General features: G+C 27.7%; 1 protein-coding gene across 1 annotated transcript in view; it reads right to left on the bottom strand.

Annotated features, from left to right (window-relative positions):
* Window positions 1-10147: 10147 nt before the first annotated feature.
* The window catches only part of CalpC (calpain C), a 295832-nt gene continuing 283576 nt past the window's right edge, over window positions 10148-22403 (bottom strand). The window contains exons 16-19 of the mRNA XM_075368513.1: window positions 19472-19619; window positions 17574-17690; window positions 15301-15359; window positions 10148-13355 (exon numbers count right to left, since the gene is read on the bottom strand). Of these exons, the coding sequence (XP_075224628.1) occupies window positions 13329-13355; window positions 15301-15359; window positions 17574-17690; window positions 19472-19619 (351 nt within the window). The 3' untranslated portion in view covers window positions 10148-13328. The remainder of the gene's footprint in view (window positions 13356-15300; window positions 15360-17573; window positions 17691-19471; window positions 19620-22403) is intronic.

Below are 22403 nucleotides of genomic sequence, written 5' to 3'. Positions count from 1 at the left end.
TTGCTATGAACATACTTGTTTCCTTATCCAATATAAAATTTTTATACCTCTTTCATTATCTTGTAACAATTCCACCTACCACTTGACTATTAGTATTACTCTGAAGCCTGTTCAGTATTACTAATACCTGTAAAGAATGATACCACAAAAGAAACTACTTTTTAACATATTTAGTTTGTATTTTGAGTTATATAGATTTGGTTGAATGATTATGCCACACTGACCCTAGCTCTTATATGGAACTCATAACTTTCTGATTTTTATGTTATTTTATTTTTTATGTTCTTTTTATTTTTTTATTTTCTGAGGTGTAATTAACCAGTTAGCTTTAATTCAAGCTAATAAACCTCTTAAAAGTTTTATTAATTATGACCATTTATTAAAAAATTAATAAATTATACAAACATTATGGCTGAAAATAAAGTATATACAATAATAACTGGGTAACAAATACAAATATATTAAATTATATAAAAGTATTTCTAAATTATTTAAAAGTGATCAAAACAATTAGTAGACAGTAGGAATTCTTGTCTGTTTTACTTAGGAAAAACAAAAAACTCTAGGTCAGTCTTTCAGTTCTAGGTATAAATTAATAAGAAATAAAAAATAAATTTCAACTATTAGTAAAAAAAAAAAATTAATATAACATAAGTCAACATATTCTAAATTAATATAAAACGTATGTTTTGTTGTTGACACAATTAAATATGTATAATCTGCTCCCTTGGAACAATGCATAGGTATGTTGAATGTCTGTAATTGACTGGAAGAAGAGAAACATCAACAGCAAAATTAAGTACTCACCCTAGTACGCTAGCAGCTGTTAATGGATGATAATGAAAGGATTTTTTTAGCAAGTGAAAAAATAGTATGATTGACCACGACCTTGAACCTAGAACCTTTGAATGAAACCACTCCATCACACAGATCAGCAAATTGATCTAGAACATAATTTAAATTTGTTTATGCATTCATAATTGCAAATGATATACATAAAATATATTGTTTAAATATATAAATCATCTAAAAACACTTTTAACAATTTTTTTCAGGAAGTTTCTTTTATCATAGTGATAAAAGAATTATAAATTTGAACTGCTGATATTTTATCAGTAATATTTATATAAATATTACATTTAAAAAACAATATTAATTTGATTTCATAATAACAAATCCAAAAAAGATCCACTTTCTAAATGGAAATATCTAATACTTGTTCATGCCCATAGGCTCGTACTTACAAATAAAATTTTATTTTTATCAAAACCATGTTCATATGGTATAAACAAAACACACAATAGTAAAAACAACCCATGAGTACACAAATAACTGCAATGCAGAAAAAAATAACATGGTGGGGAGACAAATGGATTTCACTCATACACAAAAAGATTAGATTTCGTACAACAGTTTCTACCTTTTTAAATCATATCGCAGAATTTATAGACATAACATTTTACAAGTAGACTATTATGTATAACCACAAACTAAAATATTTAAAGAATATAAAATTTACTGGAATAACATATTGAAGAAAAAATTCAACACAGAAAGACATTAGGCACCTTTAACAACAGATTCACCTGCAATACCACTGAGAAAGTTTACACAATAACTGAAAAATCGGGAAACAGATTCTGTTAATTATCAATAAACCATGCTCATACTTTCATAAAATCCTTAATGAAATCATTTTATTTCAATTTTAATGAAAACTTGGTATTTTAAAGTATTTGTGTTTACAATAGATAATAAAACTACTCGAGTTTAGTACTTTTTTGCTTTATATCTTTTAGATTTTCAAAAATCAAGATGTTAATTTTATTTTATGATTCCTTGAAAATGCAAAATGTAATCCAAATTAAAAAAATGTACAACTATTTTGCTCTAAATTTATAAATCCAGCATAAAATGCCCTGATGAAGTGATAATTTAATACCTGGACTTTAATTTATAAAAAAGTACATTTTTAGCAGAATTAATGCTGAATTAATCGTACTCATAATCGTTACAACTTATATATTCGTTATAATCGTAATCGTTACAATCTATATCATTAATGCTGTTCATTTAATTCTAAGATTATCACAGTAATATAAAATAACTTTAACTACAACAAATTACAATATTATGTCAACCCGGCAAACCTTCCAAATCGTTATATGGAGGAATAAATATTTGTCTAATGTCATTGGTTTGCTGACATTTTTCCACTAGCACTCTTCTGTTATATGTCTACCTAAATTTTTTATGATTAACACATGTTTTCTAACAGATTCAGAATATACCTTATTTAGTTATGTTATACCTTACTCACAACCAGCACAAAGAAAAGGATTCACATCAGAACATGTGATGTGAATCCTTTGTAATGTAATGTGTATGTAATCATACACAGACTGATTACAGCTTCTGGTTATCTCATAACCAACATGGACATTGCCTTTTTCATATTCTTCAACTGCACATTCACATTATCTACAAACGTTCCGGCAAATTTTTTCTCTTGTTTCCTCTTCATTTTGACCTCTAATATAACATATTACATTATGGGGAAAATTGAGGTTGGGGGAATGATTGCTCAGAATTACCTCTAAAAGTGTTCAATGTGAGCACCATTAATCACACATTCGCCCAATAGGAGAGTTCATCCCATACTTTAATCAGCAAGTCTGGAGAAATTCAATATCTCAAATCGAGTAGGTCAGCTGGTAACAGTGGCACATGCACTCTATCTTTTACAAACCTCAAAGAAAAAAATCGTGGAACCCACGGCAAAAATACCAGTCATCTGGTCCCGGCGATCAATCCAGCGGTCGGGGAAAATTTCATTCAACTTATCACGTACAGCGTTATCATGACAGCGTCTCCAGTATGGAGACGCTGTCATTATCTTGTTGCCAAATAATGTTCTGCGGTTCTTATTGCAGTTGAGGAAAGAGCTACTGTTGTATGTCAACGTATCAAAATAGTTCATTCCAGACACACTTCCGCGAAAAGGAACGGCCAGTAAAACTTGCCGTACAAAAACAGTGGGTTTTGTGCCGTATCGTGGATTGACCATATTCCAGGATTTTGCAGAGCTTCGTTCACACTGCAATATTTTGTGTGGATTTTCTGATCCTTCGACATACACATTATGGGTGTTTACTTTTCCATTAACATGAAATGTTGATTCGTCACTGAATACAACACGATAAAGAAAGTCTTCATCATCACGTGCATCATTTCATTTGCAAAGCTAGCATGCAAATCTTAATCTGCAGGCTTTAGAGCTTGTAATAGCTGTAAAAGATATGGACACAGTTGTAAGCGTTTCCTTAAAACCCTCCAAACAGACATCACTTTGGAATTGTTAATTTGCTGGTAGCTACCTACCAGATTTCCTAGGACTATGCATAAAAGACTCCTTACACATCCAACCTTGTCCTTGGACACACTTGGTTCTCCTATATTCTTCCCTTTACAAATACAGCTAATGATTTCAAATTGTTTAGACAAATGTTATTGCCACTTGGGGAATCACAACGGAACTTAAAACGGAACACACATGGAACGGTAATTATAGACACACTTTGCAAACTGCAAAACATAGGATCCTTTCTGTTGAGAGATCGCCATCTTTGCTAATACACTTTCCAGCTGAAGGTACAGGAAACAATTTATGAGCTTGTGCAGCTAAAACTGTTTGCATTTTCATTTCATGTATAATTATTCAATGTACTTGAAACTTGAAAAATATTACATAGCTTTAAAACTCCAATATTCATTTTGAAATACACGGTATACATTCTTTCCCAATTATAGGTTTACATTTAACTTCAAATTCTACACGCATAACATTTAGTTGAACAAGTAGAGGTTAGGTTAATGTTTTTGTTATGTGCAACCATGCAGGTATGCAAAACTATAAATTAAAAATAAAAATAAGTTTACTATTTGATAACATTGAATTTGAATTGAAGGCAACAGCTACAATAAATAATTCACTAAGATTTCTCATTAGATTAAATGTTTCTTGAGATATTATCACAAACATCAGAAAAAAACTATTCCATTGTATAAACGTTTGTAAATCTCCTTATGACAAAAAAATTATGGAAATCAAAAGAATGGTGAATATATAAACCCTTGAAAAACACTTACAATGTATTCCTCACCCGAAACTGAAAAAATTGGAATTTTTAAAATTACAAAGGTTTACTCACTACAGGGCTGTTTCAATTATAAAATAATGTTACTCTAAATAGATGATGCTCTTAATTATTGAATAGCTTACTAGTTATTTCATGTTTTTTTCTAAATCAGTTGTTTGTTAAGTTTTGAAACAGTCCTGAAATGAATGAACCTTTGTAATTTTAAAAACATAAATTCTTTTCAAATTTGGTGCAAACAATTGTTTTTTGAAGGATGATTTCACACTGTAAATATTTTTTGGGGGTTTGTATTATTCACCATTTTTTTGATTTCATAATGTTTTTTTCATAAAATTTACTAACACTTTTACAAAGAAAATTTTTTTTTTTTTTGGTGGTTGTGATATCAGTTATTTTGATTATAATATCTTTCATTAATTTTGTCAAGATGTATGATGACAAAATAAATTAAAAACAAATTGACCATTTTACCTTTAGATTGTAGTTGTTGATTTTTCTGGCAAAAACACTTATTTCACTTATGTGTATTTTTTACATTTAACTAATAATAAAGACAATGTTACTGTGTTTACTGTCCTTTATCATAATAATATACAAAAAAATATAACCTTTATTATTATTTTTGTTAATAATCATTAATTATTCATTAATTCTAATCTAATTAATTTAATTTTTAAAATCAATTATATTTCATTTTGTATTTAGTTAATATGAATGAATATACATATACAATTTATTTTTTAATTCCTATTCTATAATATTTATGTGTATACTTAATTAAAAAGTTTTTTCATAATAAACTTTTGATACATCCTAGAATTTTCTGAATCCTGGATAACTTGCTTCATCTGACGGAATACACACAAAAAAATGGAAGTTTTTAATTTTTCTTGATGAGAAAAGAGTAAAACATATGATTGTAGCCTGGGCCATTTAATTAAATATAGATCAAATATAATTTATTCTGTATAAAGCCATTGTAGGTTGGCTTGCTGTTGGAGAATTATAAAACTGGTAGATTCATTTTGCACTATAAGAAATATTAAAAACATACTAATGAAAATTTAATAGTGAAAAAAGTTTTTATACAAAGAAAAAAGCATAACAAAAAAAGCATAAGTATTACCAGTTGTCATATTTGTGTAGGTTTTTGTTTTTTTAGCGAATGAAGGTTGCAACCTTTCATAAGAAGCAACACCTTTATTGTGAATAACACCTGTTAGTCATTTTTACATGTCTTTTTTTCACCTTTTTTTGATGGAGATTCATTTGAATCTCAAAAGGCAGTCTTCAGAAAATTGTATTTATTTAATCCTGGTTAATCAGTATTATGGTTATACAATTTTTTTTTTTAATTTTGTTTCTTGGAATATATTTAAATCTAAAAAAAATAATAGTGTTTATTAAAAAGATACAAACAAAAATAAAGAGTTTATGAAAAAAATGTTAATTTTTTTTTTTTTTTTATCTTAAAACCAAATAATCCACCTATTTAAGAATTTTTCTCTTACAGATTTCACTTACTTAATGATTTAGGTTATCTTATTTCTTTTACTTCTGAACCATCACATTCATTAAGTATTTACTCTTGTTAATATTATATTATTTTTAAGTGGTAAAATAAATGTTTGCCTGATTATATATATATATATATATATATATATATATATATATATACTGTTACACTGGTGATATAGTAATTGTACCTTGTAACCTCAGATAATTAAAACATTAAATTTCTGTTTTTCACATCTTATCAATAATTCTATTACATATTTCTATTTACATTAACCTAATAAATAAATATACAAACTAAAAGAAATAACCTCAGTCAACACAGTAAACAAATCGCTGTCATAATTGCAGCAGACTGGATACAGCAGAGCATGTGTGGATATAGCACCACATACTCTGCTGTATCCAGCCCTAGATGGCACCACCATCTAGGCGCCACTTTTGTCCTGGATGGCACAACTTAAGAGCAGTGTTCGAGGATCAGAGTGTGGAGGGGACCAACAATATAATCAAGGTGATGCTCAGTAATAGCAGCAAATGGGAATGTGTCTTGATTATTATAGCAATAATGACAGGAGAGAAGGCCAATGAGGAGAGGCGATGACAGGCTGAGGAGATGCAGATGATAGAGACATGGAGTTCAATGACGGGTGAACAAGGGGAGCCAGCTTTTGGGGGTGGGTAGTGAGGGCTCCTTGAAGTTGTTGCTTGTTGATCATCCCCTGGAGACACCTTCCAGTTATCCAGATTTGTATAGTGGAGTGCCTGGGTGATCATGCAGGGCTGTATATACCATATGGTTAAAATCCGGCTCCTGCATGATAAGAGGGGGAGGTTTTTTAGTGAGTGAGAGCCCTGCACTACCGTCAGTGTGAGCCTGATGGCAGTTGGTGGAGCTTTTTTCTCCCCCTATGGAAGAAAATCATGGAACACCACACTGACCAGTATTGAATATATCATATTTTATCTTAAATAAACAAGTTCTAATGGGAAAAAAATGGCATATCAATAAATCCATTTTTGAAATATTAGTTTGTTATATTTTTAATAATATAATAAGAGATCAAAATAATTTATATTACCAGGTCCTAACTTTGCATAGAAAAATAGGCGATAGTTTAAATCACATTAGGTACACCTGACTAAAACTGTTGTCCTGATTTCACAATAATGGATCTACCCCCAAAGGTTCTTAGGAGGTCTCTTTCACTATGTTTATCTCCACTTTTCTTAGCTTAACTTTCTAAGCTAAGGATCTTAAGATCCTGACAGTTCTCATTCTCTTTTACATTAACTATAAATTTTACTCTATTCTTATTCTATTTTCTGCATGTTCTACCATTACTTTTTTCCCCTTCTACAACCGTTTTAATCAATCCTCTGCTCTCATGATATGTCCCAGCCAGTTTTTTTCTTATTTCTTCATGCTTAATCATTTTCTTATTGTCCATGTTTCCTTATATACAGGACATCTAACACTTCTTCGAGTCTAACATTATCTTATAACATAATAACCACATTTTTTTGCCATTGCTATTCTTGTTTTTATTTTGTTTTCACCTTTGGAATCTTCTGTTAACAAGGTGCTTAAGTATTGGTAATGTTTCTTCAGTTCTTCATTTTTTATGTGCAGACATTCCTCCTATCCACTTTTTTCTTTACATACCATATTCTTTAATATTGTTGACTAATTTTGAAATAATTTGTAGAATATCTTAAGCTTCAACTAAAAAAATCAACATTTCCCTGCAACTTTCAACCCTTCAACATCTGACAATGATTCATTCACCTGCTAAAATGATTCATTCACTTGATATCTTCAAAATGACTAACCTGTGGTTAGGTTAATTATATTTCTAATTTTGATAAATTTTATTAACTTTAAATCATATGTGTAGATTTCTGTACAAATCATCCATTCAATATTTTATTATAATCAGGTATAGTTTTTTTTTATTACTATTATTACATTTTTATATAATAATTTCTATACAAAAAATAAAATCAAAACTTAAAAATAACACCTTTTATAACAATAAACTTAATGGGTTTTATAAAAAAAATAAAAAACATGTTTCATATATATGCAAGTAAATAAAAGTCACGTAGAAAATTTTATGAGGTTTTATTTATGTGCTGTAAATTAAATCCCATAAAGTAAAGTACACCCCTGAGCAACTACTAAAAAATATTTTTTTCTACAGTTGGTTGGATCCTCTGAAATGTATTTAAATATTAAGATATAAATAAAATTTCAGTCGGATTAAACATTATCCTACAGTTTAATTAAAAAGATGGTTACACATTTTGTTTGTGGTCTATGGAACAATGGTAAACAAATTTGTAACCTCATTGGAACTTGCTCAACTTCTTAGAATAAAGCATACACTAACATTTAAAAACAAAGTAACACTTTGTATGAATGAAAGAAAGAGAACTTGGCTTCACTGATGTTTCTAAAAATTGGAGCCCCCACTATGGTGCTGAAATCAATTGATCTTTCTTCAATAATCTGATATCACAGTTGCTTAATTTTACAGGACAATTGTGTAAACCTTTAGAAATAATTTTGGTATGTCAAAACATAGTGGCAATATTTAAAAAAATATTGTAATTCTAAATTGTGGCATAACGGAGTTTCTGATAAAATGCAATTCTCTAGCATATTAGTGTAATGATGAAATATTAAAAATTATGAAGTTCAGCAAATGTATGTAACTATATTTTTGGATTTACTGGGGTTTAAACTAATTTTGGATGTAGTAAGTACCTTAAGAACATGCACACATAAGCACACACACACACACACACACACACACACACACACCATTTTTTAATATTAATAAAAATGCTACTGAAAACTTTTCAAAGCAGGTATGTAAAGTGCAATTTCAGAGTAAGCCTTCTCTGACAAATACAAGGAAGGATAATAATTTTAAATAATTATAATATAAATATGTACAGTAATAATTATTTTTTTAAAAAATGGAACTGAAATCAAGAACATTTAATGTAATGCTGGTATATAGAATTATAAGATTCCCACTGTTCCTACTGATGCTGTACATTATACAGAGTGTTTATAAATGGTGAGCTGGCTATACTTTTTTGGATTCTACTTAGCAAAAATGGCAATTTCTCCTTCGTTCTCCCCCTATCCGCCATTTTGTTATTTTTATATAAAAATTTATATCTCAAGTTTGGTTAGTGAATCACATTAATATTTGGTAAGCGTCGCCGTAATAAAGTTTTAAAATTAAAAAAAGAAAATCAAGAATTAAATACCTTTGCAAATTACAAAATAGCAGCCATGATTATTTTTTTATCTGTTATATCTCTGTCAAATGACAGAGATATCTGTTATAAATAGATTTATCTATTATAAATGTCAAAATAACACTTTATTTTTTTAAATCAGCTAACAAATAGTTGTTATGGCAGAAAATTGATGTAATTTTATATCTGTTTTCATGTCCACCACTTCGTATTCAATTAAATATTACATGTTTTTATTTATTGTTAATTCAAGTATTCTAAATTAGTATCAAATTAAGTAATAACTTTCTCACAATAAAATTTAATATTAAATAATAATAAAACAATTGATATTAATTTTTCACTTTTGAATAACTTTACACAGCAACAATTACTGTAGATCATGTTCACAATGTAAAAATGAAGGTTCCTTCAATAGGAATAGTGTTCAAAACTATCACAACCAGCATATCTGGAGCAACAATAATCCTCATGGTAACTTCCAAAGTAGCCATCAACAAAGATTTTCCCTGAACATATGAGCAGGTATTTTTAATGACTATATTTTGGGTCCTGTGATTCTACCAAATCATTTAAATGGAGAAAGTTATCTTGCTCATTTAACTGAAAATTTTCCACTTTTTTGGACCTGTGCAATTAAGAGGAAAGATGTCATTTCACCTCAATGGAACTGTAGCACATTTCAGTCAGTTGGTATCAGATTTCCCACATGAAACTTTCCATGAAAAATGGATAGGGCGTGGAGGACAGTGCCCTGGCCTGCTCAATCACCTGACTTAGACTTAGACCCTCTTGACTTTTACCTGTGGGGCCATTTGAAAAATATTATTTTTTATTCAGATATAAAGTATATTGGGTATAAAAGCTTTAACACAAGATATCTTGATTTTCTATGATTTTATTAACGGTGCTATATATCTTATGCAGAAACTCACATTACTTGGCAGAAGACCATATAAAATCATCTAAAAGAATTTTTTTGACAATTTTCAGACCAATTTTTTGTGTCTAAAAAATTTTTTCAACATCATGGTACCACTGCGAAAAGCAGCTGTGTCAGTTACAAGATTTATTTTAATTGGATTAATACGAAACAAGTTATGTGCAAACAAATATAAAAAACAAAAGTATATGGGATAAATACATAACCTCCTTTTTTGAAGTTGGTTAAAAATAAAAATCAAAGCATTGTCATTATGTTCCAATTTTATTTACAACAATATTTATAAATTTATATATGTATATATATATTTACAAAAAGAAATTATATTATACAATAATATTTAAGTAATAAATAGTATTAATAAATGAACTGATAATAAAATTTACATATTTTTTCTTTGAACTTTTTATTTCTGTATCATTTATTTCCTTTAATTAAGGATTATTCTTTTATCAGCAGTTGCGGATACATTAGTAACTTTTGCTGTAGCATGTAATATGAAGGAAATATAATTCATGTATTCAACTGATGTTAATTATTTTTTAAACCAAGGAAAAAAACATTTTAAAATGTTAAAAATGTTTAAATTAAATTTTTTATATATTTAAATACATAAAATACTTTTCTAGTACAAAGAGAACATTAATAAGTTAAAAGTGTTTAACTAATCACAATCTAACAAAAATAATTTTCTAAATAAAATAAATACAAATAGACAATTTGTTAATAATTTGTACACAATTTGTAGAGAAGGTTATCAATAAATAAAATTATCATATAATACAAATAATGAGCCAATTATTATATTTATTACTTTTAAACATATACTAATAAATAAATAGAAGTTTGTTTTTATCAATTATTTTCAAAAAAATTAACTCATTTAATGAAAGTGAAATAACTCTTAACATTGATCTTGTCCTTAAATACTCCTAATCAGATTAGCTCAATATATATTTAAAAAAAAAAATAATAATTAAAATCAAATTAAGAAAAATCTGTAAAATATAAGCATTAAGAAAAAGTATGCATATTTCAGAGTTGTACCTGTTAGGTATTTCTAAAAAAAAACTTTCCACTGGAAATAAAACTTGCTATTTCAGCTTTTGGTAAAGATAAGAAAAATTTTTCATACACTTTATTATATTTTTAGGAGTAGTTTTAGAGTACATATACAGTTTGCAATTTCAATTAATAATGAAGTGGAAAAAGGATTACCCAGGAAAAAATAATTTCATCAAAACTGTTCATAATCTTAGCTGTCAGAAAAAAATACAATTACCGAACATTATTTTACAGCAAAACAGATGTGCAGATTTAAGATATGTTTTGTGTTAAACATTCACATGAAATAACTATGCACTTTTTCTACTTTTTTTTTCAGTTTAAATTTTAAAATAATTTTAATCACTTTTCAATTTTTTCTAACAAAAGGCTGATATTATAAGAAGTTAAATAGAAATTTTTGTATGATTAGTAAAACACTTTTTTAATTTTTTTATTAAATGAAATTTTGAAAACATGTGTATTGTAAAGGTGTTATTAAAACATAACAAAAAAATTTCTTATCTTTACCAAGAGTTGGAATAGTATTTTGTTTTAAGGCTACCATAATAAAACCACAATTACATTTTTTTAAATACCTAAACAGATAAAACTCTGATCATCTACACATATTTAAATAATTGATTTCTTTACAAAGAAATGGAATAATGAAGTTTCACTAATGCATAAACCACTAAGAAATAAGTTACTTTTTGTACCTAATTTAGTGTAATTTCTATAGGTTTTTTTATATATAAATTGTAACTTTCAATAATAATGAGGAAAAAATATTACATTAAATATTCCATAAAACATTATTTTTCCATAAAGAGTTCTGCATTGTACATAGCTGTTCAAATTCTGGATTTTCTTTTGTGGTGTAAATAGCATTATCTTAAAATTAAACTTACTTGTTAACCAACACAGTCAAAGCTGTTATAAAAGACAAAAATAGGTAAATAAATTTATTTATGTTATTGTTACTAAGTGTAATAGTATACCATTTTATTTACTTGAAATGATGAAATGATGAACAATACTATATTTCCTATCAAACCTTAATGCACTTAAAAAATATAAGCAAATTAAATTTGCTGCTCATTATTTTGAGACAATATCCACTGTTATGGAAACACAATTCTATACCTTTCTATTGTAGAACTTAATTTTATTGATTTTTAACATCGTAATTTACATTTTTTATTTGCATGTAACACTACAAGTTTATATATTAAAATAAAGGCACTTATTTTACTGTTTGACTTCATAAGTATTATAATCACATTCTTATAAATAAATATACAGCAATTTTTTTCATATTTTTTTTATGATGACTGGCCAGGGAAGGTTGGGAATAACAAACTGTCAAAAATGCTCACTAATTTGATAGGTATAGAATGTTACTTCCCCCAACACAGCACACACTGGAGTTTAAATTACTCGTATATGAAATGATAAACAAAAATAATTTTTTTTCATACATGCAAATGAAAAAAAAAAAAATCGGGTTTTCATACATTTTATCAATAAACTTCTATTTCATACAAATATTTAAAGGTTAAATATTAAACTTCAATCAGATATGAAATAAATATAATTTTTTTTAAATTTAAATTTGTATTGCAATTGATTTCTACGATCATTAGTTTTTAAACAAATGCAAAAAAGAAGCAATAAAAATTCACCCAGTATAATTTAACTTTGGTGATCAATAGGAACCAATCTATCAACAAATGTAACTTTACCCACTTGGCATTTTATCTTATTTTCACCCACTTTAATTTACAGAATGCTACTACCTGAGATATCCTGTGAAATGGTTTATTAAATGAATTAACTTAAGTCAATGAGAGGTTATACTTACAGCATAGTTTTTAAGTTCAAGGATGTTTCATTTGGAAAGGTGTGGTAGTACTATCAGGTAATAATGAATGCAGTTTACTTTCTTATCCAATTTTGACATTTACATATTTTGAAATTTTCTTACAGTATGAATGAATAAAAAAGAAGGTATTGCAATGTGAGTTTGGAATTTGATACAACAATCTAAATAAAATAGAAATACAATTTCTGTAGAATAGATTAAATTTAATGTGATATTAAAAATAGTATCTTCATGTTTTATAAATAGTAACATATATGCCAATGTAATTTAACAATCAAATACTACTAATTAACTTATTATTAGCACATTATTATACATGTTTACATCCCTTAAACATGTAAATAAAACCTCCATTTCAGAATAATTCAACTGGTAAGTACACTGTCTTTCATTTATGATCTATTGCACTTTCATAAAATTCTTTTAATTAATCACAAAAAAAAAGATTGCTTTAAAAATTATATTTACACAACCTGATTTTTTACATTGAAGTATTCATTTTATATCAGCATGTTAGAGAAGATTTTAACCACTGAAACAAAACAAGAAGATAATTAATTATAAAATTTCTATGAAAAATAATATGCATTATTTTATAAAAAGCTTCTTTATACAAATAAAGACAAAATTTTATGTAAGTCAGCATGAAGAAATACAAAATAAAACTAACTAGAATTGTAATAATATTTTTTTTAACACTTAGGATAAATAGATCTACTTTCTTTTTTTTAACTAGTAAAATTATTTAGACCAGTAGAAATTATTCTCACAATTATAGGTAAGACAGTTTATATAATGCACTGTTTAAAAACAGAAAGGGATTGTTCCTTTACACAATCTTCCCTAGTTTTTCATAAGAAAAACTAGATACATTCAAAACTTTATGTGTAGTAAGCCTGTGCTACATATAAAGCAGCAACGATACAAAAAGCAACGGTCAGTGTTACTTTCTTTTAGGATAATAGTCACTAATAGATCTGAACATTGGTAGTACTTTGGTGGTCTTGGTGTACTGATACAGAGAAACAGAGTGTCAAAATTCAATAAAGAAAGAAATAGGAACCACTTCACACCTCATGTTTCATAGTAATGTGATGCTATTTATTGTTTAAAATGGCTAGGTAACTTTCTGTCTAACTTGTGATTTATAAAATTTATCTAAAATGTAGTTATAGCACATAATGCACACAAACACACATACACACTCAAAGAGCTTTTAAAGAAGTTTCTCGATAATGACATTGCCATAATTTGACTGTGATATTGTTGAAACTGATTACATATTTATAATTGTAGTATCAAGTACATTAGTTAATCATTCTACCAGAGTTATATTAATGGCTTTAATAAATAAAATATAAAGTTACTGATTACATTTAGATCCTTAAAGAATGAATTAAGAGAATTTAGAAAAAACTATTTGAATTTTTTATACTTATCTGTTTTTCAAGCTATGGCTATTATCAAAAAAGTGTTACATGAGATATCATCTATCAAACAAGGAGGTTAGTTAAATGTGATCCAATTTTTTCCTAAAAAGAATTTGATTTTTTTTTAATAATTTTGATGATAAAATGTCATTTGGTCAATGGCAACTGGGATCTAAATTGTTTTACTAAGGACTGATTTTTTTCTTTATTATACTTTTATTAAATCCATAGTTTTTAGGGTAAAAACTTCATTGGATCAAGGGAATCCAAATAAAGCCCAGTTTATTTACTGAACATTTTGATTTTCTTTTTGCAATTGTGGGTCAAATCTACTTCCAATATCAGTCAGTCAAAGCAATAAAAACATTATTTTTACTATTATTATTAGTAATAATAATAATTATTAATTATTATAATCATTAATAACTTATCTTTAATAAAATCAACTTCATCACATTAAATACTGTTTAATTTTTGCATTCATAAAAACCAAATAATACAAATAATAAAAATATTTATAATTTTAATTTAAAATTAAATAAATCTTACTTAATTTTTTTGCATTATTTCCATTTTAAAATTTTGTTGAACATAAAGGACAATACCAATTAAGTTTAAGCAATCCTTTTCAGCCTTTTTAATGTACTCAATGTTTACTATACTATTTATGATAGTTATATTCTTTCAAACAATAAGTTGCACTTCTAATTGAAAATTCTACCACATTTTATGTTATTTACATGCAGATAATATGCGGGAGATGGTAGTAATATAAACAACTTTACTTTAAGTATGGTTTTTAAGACTCTTAATTCAGACTTAGACCAACATAAAAGATGAAGTTTACATTTGAACATCCACAAAAAAAAACAGATGCAATATTTACAATAAATTCAAGTTAATTATTCAGGAAAATTAACTGTAAAAAATCTGAGAAGCTACGTTTTAAAATTTCAATTTTATGATTTGCATAAAAAGTAAGCACATATATTCACAGAATTTACTTACTTTAAAACTTATACCAAATTAAACAATTTTTTTACTTACTTCTGGCAAACTGAGTTTAATATTTCCATTCTGTAACGGGTCTTTTGACTCAAAAATATCTGAAATAAAATAAGATTGTATATCTTACTTCTATATTGTACAGATATGAAGAAAAATCAAATCACAAAACAAACATAGAAAGACACATTTAAAACAAAAAAATAATGTGAACAGTTCCTAATAAATTGAAACAATATAAAAATATTAATTGTGAATCTAACTCTTATACCTTTTTATAAGCAGGATATACTTTATTACTGAAAAGTATAATGCTTTTGTTTTCTTTTCTGAACATAATAGGTGTGGCTGGACTGATTCATTCATTATTCTGTATGAAAAGTTTGCTCAAAACCTAAATTATATACTACGTTGCATGAATTCCACTTAGCGTTTTAATAAACTTTTCAAAAGAAATAGCTGTAAACTACTAAATGTTAACAGTAATTTTAATCAATGTACTGTTACAGCTGGGTATTAAAACTATAGATAAATATTCTATTTTCAAACTTGATGCTGTTTTACCTATAGATAAATATTCTATTTTCAAACTTGATGCTGTTTTATGTAACTACTTTATGCATAGCCCATTAATATTTGTTTACTAAGAATATGTGATATTTCATTGCCTACATTCATTCTTTCTTAAATGTTTGAAGATGATTTTTTTTTTACTGTAATCAGTTTTACGTTTCAATTCATTTAGTCCATTCCACCAGAAAACATTAATTATGTATGCGTAAAACCATTATAATTTGTGTATGTGAAAATATATATTGGCCGTGTATAATAAAGTATATGAACAGAGAAAAAAAAATTAATATAACAATCACTATTTTCAAATTCATTTAGATTTGATTGAAAATATATTGAATGTTTTTAAGAGTGAATAATTGTGCATAAACAGAATGAAATATGACCTAACCATGATAAATCATCTTAATTCTCATAAATCTAAATCAATAAATTTAAATCACTGACAATAGACATTCATCTGAGCATATTATAGAGTCCACTTAAATTTCATTACTGCAATATGGAACATTTCTGAATAATCCAATACATATATTCAGAATATGGACTGGAAAGGTGTACTGTTTACCCAAGAAGGCCTCATGACCTCAAGGATTGAAGATGACCTCTGTAATACCAGCATACTTATGATAACTGGAGCCCATAAGTTGTCAGAAAGCTGTAAGAAATCTGGCAAGTATGAAATTTATTAAAATTCTGTATACATACCATACTGTAATTTCCCTTTTTTAGTATAACTGAAAAATGACTTATCTGTATTAATTTTCATTAACGGTTACTTCGCTCACACAGTAGCAGTTTCTTTATATCAGTTTCTTATATTCACTGTCAGCATTATTATGTAGTATTGTATTGTAGTACAATGATATATAACATGATATTATTCTTCAAAATATTTTAGTATAAACACTGAGAAGATTGGTTAAAAAACTTAGGGTAAAAATATAAATCCATTCACAAATTTTGATGGTTAAATATTTTCATGAAAAAAATTGAAAAACTGAAGAAAATTAATTGGAAAACTTAGGGTAAAGGAAATTTATACATACTTCCAGTATTTCAAAAATTTTAGCATGTTTTTGTTGGCAATATCTTTCCTTAATTTCTTTATATTCCTGTACTTACTTTCATCAACAAGTAATTTTTACTCCTTTGCGTTTCTTGGATATAGGTTTTTTCACGAGCAAGTGCATATAAAACTCAAAAAAATTAAATAAATAGACTAAAAACTAAAATGACTTCAGAAAATGGGACCAAAAAGTTAAAAATAGTTAGTTATAAAAATACTTACTGTTAATAGGTATGAATATACTTACTGTTTGATAGTACCAAATTAAGTGTTAGTAAATTTTTAGCAGCTCTTTGTTTTATGTGTTAAATAGCAGCATTATGTTTTAAATGTTTTAACGAAAACATTTTATGTATCAGTTTTTTAATCCATGATATTTTTCATACAAATTTAAATATCACATATTTCTTGACGACTCTCTTCATCAAGAGAGATATCCAATTTTAAGTATTTCAATTTAGGTTTTGCAACAAGGTTTATCAACTGGTTTAACAAGGTTTAAGCAACTGGCTTATCAACTGATGAACAAGGTTAAATTCCCAGTTTTGGCCAAGCATTTCTCATCAAAGTAATTTAGAAAGGTGATAACAATTATTAAGGAGTTTGTAGAAAAAATATTAATAAATTATTTGGCACTGAATTTTAACATTTTTATAAAGTATTTTATACTTACTAAATGCAACACTGAGGTGCAGTATGGTTGATACAAAATCTCCAAACCTTAATGTTCCATCTTTTCTCATATAACGAAGAACAATAACAGAAAGTACATCTGTACTCAGTTGAAAACCTGAAAAAGACAGATGCATACAACTTTATATTAACATAGTAACTCAGTAATTTTTTTACCATTATTGCATTCTATGAACTTGCTATATTATATTATTGGGAGAATTGTGTTAACAGTTCCTGTTAATTAAGTGAACATACATTTAATGTATTTTCTTTGTGTAAGAAAATACACAAAGTAAACTTCTTTGAGGGAAAATTTCCATATAGACAAACAAAATGTAGTCATATTTTGCTTGATGATTGCAAATCATATGTTTATATTTTCTGTATTTTTGTAAACAGAATGTAGTTCAAAAATACAGAAAATATAAACATATGATTTGCAATCGTCAAGCAAAATATGAAAAATAAAAAATGCAGTAACACATTAACCACACCATAAATATTCTAAATATTTTAAAGTTTAAAAAGTAGCTGTTAACAATCTTGAAAAATTATGAAAATGTAAACAGATAAAAACTTAGTATTAAATGACCTAGTACAATTCAAATATAATATTATTTAAAATAATTATACTCTTAAATATTTACCATCTTGATTAAAAAAAAAACTACCAGCAATTACTTAAAATAAGTGCAAAACAATATTGCTGATACCAATGAAGAAGTTAAAAGTACTATAATACAAGTAAAAAAAATCCAATCAACAAAGTTCAAATAAATCATATGCATGGTTGTTAAATTTAAATTTCATTTCATTTGTTTTTTTTCTATAACATATTTATTCCAATAACAAAAACAGTAAAATAAAAGTATAAATATTCAAGACAAAATGAAATCTGTTATTAAAGAAATATTTGGAATAAATAATGTATACATAATACATCATCTATTCCAATACAAAAAGGTTATATTTGCAACATCAACATACTCTTTGATTTAATCCTGGTCTTTGTAAGAAAAAATAAAACATTTAAAAAAACAAATCATTAAAAAAAGATGGCGTGTAATAAAAATAAGGGTAATATGTCTTTTTTTTATTTGTTGCAAAATGGATACATTTCTGAAGGCATATTGAGTGGAATAGGTATAATGTTAATATTTTGTGACACATTTATTAATGAAATATTAAAAAATAAACTCCTAATGTAAAACAATAAGTTATAAATTGATTTAAAAAAAATCACTGAACTAAAGATTGAAACAAAAAAAAGAACAGTTTTCTAAAATAACTAGAGGCTAATAAGATAGTAGAGGCTATCACAGGTGATTCTTCCTCTCATGCCTGAGAGAGTTATTTGCTGGTAATTCTATTCATATCCCGCTGATGGTTGAAATCAAGCTAACTTAGAACCAACTTAACTCTAGTGAAAATACAACATGTGCCTCACAGGCAATAGTAGAGGTAAACATCTAAAAATATATTATTAAACAGCTTGTAACAGCACAGGAAATTACATACTTCTACTGCAAAGTATACCATTAAACACTAGTGGTTTTAAACTAATATTGTTTGTCTCTTAAAATAACGGTATATCTCAATATCATATCAAATGACTGTCATTTAGCTCAACTCAGTCACTCTTTTTGTTCCTTTATTTAATTGTTGCAATACATACAAGTAATATATTAAATTATGTTTACATATAAATCTACATTTCATTTATATTTTAATACTATTTATATAAGAATTTTAAGTATTAAACATATTTTTGACTGTACAGCTGAATTACAGTTATTAGGAAAAAATTATTCATTTAAGAGTATGTATTTAAAACTATGAATGTAATGGAAAATCCTTAAAGAAAAAAAATGCAATCATTTAAATATAGCTACTCACCAACTTCAAGTAAAGCATCTTTTAAACGTTCAGCTTTTAATATACCGGTTTTCTCTCGTGTATGATTTTTAAAAGCTGTCTGCCAATATTTTAAACTGCACATTAAATCCTTAAAGTCACTCAATTTTAGACGACCACTTCCTGTGCTCTAGGATATATTAAGGATTATAAAAAAAACACATACACACACAAAACATAAACATTATATAGCTAATACAGCAAGTTAATAAATTCTAAATAATTTAATAACTTATATTAGCATGACAGTTTTCATTCAAAGAATAATTTTATTATCTGTTGGGAAGAGTTCCATGCCAAAACTTCCACTGCCAAAATTGAACTTGAATTTCTTTGTTTGGTCAAAAGATCTTTTTTTTTTCTTTCTTTTTCCTGTTTAACCTCTGGGAATTACTGTTCAGGTATTACTTCAGAGGATGAATGAGGATAATATGTATGAGTGTAAATGAAGTGTAGTCTTGTACAATCTCAGTTTGACCATTCCTGAGGTGTGTGGTTAATTGAAACCCAACCACCAAAGAACACCGGTATCCACGATCTGGTATTCAAATCCGAATAAAAGTAACAGCTTTTGTTAGGACTTGAATACCGGAAATCTTGTCTTCCAAATCAGCTGATTTGGGAGGCATTCTTCAGAGGATGAGATGAATTATTTGTAACGCGTGTGAAAATGCCATGCCTGACGGATTCAAACCCGGGACCTCCAGATGAAAGACCGAGACACGACCACTCGCGCCATGGAGGCCGGCGGTCAAAAGATCTGTAAAACTGAAACTGCACAATGTTCTATGGGTATTAAATTCACTATATCTAGTGAATGCATCAGAATGTAAATTTAAAAAAAAGTACTATTTAAGTTCAAAAAGAATTAGAACAGTTTCAGCTCTACAAAGAAAAGAATGCATAAACAAGTGATCATTAACTGCAAGTTTTCTTTCGCTACACTGGACAAACTAATGAAAGAAAAAAGTACCATAAAGGTACAAAATACAAAATTTTAAAGGTTCAATAATCTTATTTTAAATGAATTAATTATTGATAAAAAAATAAAGATTGTCATATTAAACAGAAGCATTAACAAATTGATTTACTCTGCTCAAGTTGGAAAATACTCTGTATAATAAGGATCAATACTTACATTCTTCTTTACCATAAAAAGTTACTATAAATAAAAGAAATCTGCTTCATTATGATAAGAACAGTGAATAGACAATGCACCAATATTATAAGCAGATATTAAATATATTACTTAAGTATTTACAACAGTTGGAAAAGTGAAAATTATTTTTAAAAATGCTGACATATGAGGGTGAATCAAATTTAAACGGCAATTTTTCTATTAGATGCAGCAAACAGTTCCAAGCTGGATGGTAGAGGAGTGGGGGGTTAATGTTTGGTGTGTTAGAGAGGGGGAACCAACTTGGTTAGCTTCTCCGTTTTGCTTTATCATCAGTACAGCCATGAGTGAGCAAGTAGTTCTGTTGTCTGTTGAACAATGTATAATCAAAGTTTTTAACTAATGAAAGCATTAAACCAGAGGAAATTTTAACTAGTTTAAAGGTATAGTTTGGGAATGCTACACTGTCCCAGAACTGCGTGTATATGTGGGCCAGACTATTTAAGAGTGGGTGAGAAAGTGTAGAAAACGAAGTCATGATCGATGCCCAAGGTCAAGTCTCACAGCTAACAATATCTGAGAATTTGAGAATTTATTGAAGGTGATTGCTGGTTCACTGTTGAAGAAATTCCATCAGAATTGGGTATCAGCTATGGGAGTGCTCAATCCATCATCACTGATCATCTTAGCTTTAGAAAAATTAGTGCTCAATGGGTCCCAAGATTGTTGACCGAAAATAAAAAGCAGGTCAGTAATCGAAGTCACGAGTTCTAAGGTTTCAATCCTACTACAGGCATTACTTTTATTAGGATTTGACTACTAGATCATGAATACCAGTTTTCTTTGGTGATTGGATTTCAATTAACTACATATCTCAAGAATGGTCGACCTGAGACTGTACAAGACTGTACTTCATTTACATTCATACATATCATCCTCATTGATCCTCTGAAGTAATACCTTATGGTGGTTCCAGAGGTTAAACAGAAAAAAAAAAGAAAGGTCAGGTTGGAGAACTGTAAGAGACTTCTGAATTGATTTCGGCAAGAAGAGGATGATTTTTTGAGGCACAGCATCACATGTGATGAGACATGGGTCCATTATTACACTCTGGAGTTAAAAATGGTGAGTAAGGAGTGGTGAAGGAAGGATGAGAGCTGCCCAGTGAAGGTCAAAACCCTTATGTCAGCCGGAAAAGTCCTTGCAATGAATTTTTTTTAACACAAGGAGATTTTACTCATTGATTTTTCCACAATCAATGAACGGTGAATGCAGCTTACTATTTCCAGCTACTACAGTCAACAAAAGCCGCCTACTGAAACAAAAGACAGGGTATGCCCATCAGAGATGTCATCCTTCTCCATGACAACAACAGGCTGCACACTGCAATTTTGACAAGAAATAAATTGGAAAAAAACACTGGCAAACCCTCAACTACCTTCCCTAGAATCCAGATTTGTCCCCCTGACAATTTTTTAAAAAACAATGAAGACATCGAGAAGTGCATGCGCAATTAGTTGATGACTTGTCCTCAAACGTTTTATGAACAGGGAATATTCAAGCTTCAAAATCAATGGAAAATGAATAGGTTGTGCAGAAGACTTTATAGAAGAATGATGAAGGTATGAACTGTATATGTTATTAATCAATAAATTTGCAAAAAATAATTACCGTTAATATTAGATTCACTTTCATATAAGCAACCTTTCACAACCAGGGTATTAAGTGTATACTAGTCGTTTTACTAATTATTATTTAAAGTTTAAAAATAATATTTTGTACTAGCAGTAAATGACA

Source organism: Lycorma delicatula, chromosome 6, assembly GCF_047948215.1.
Source record: "Lycorma delicatula isolate Av1 chromosome 6, ASM4794821v1, whole genome shotgun sequence".
NCBI lineage: Eukaryota > Metazoa > Arthropoda > Insecta > Hemiptera > Fulgoridae > Lycorma > Lycorma delicatula.
Note: the sequence above shows the minus strand (reverse complement) of the source record. Positions and strands in the feature narration are given on the sequence as shown.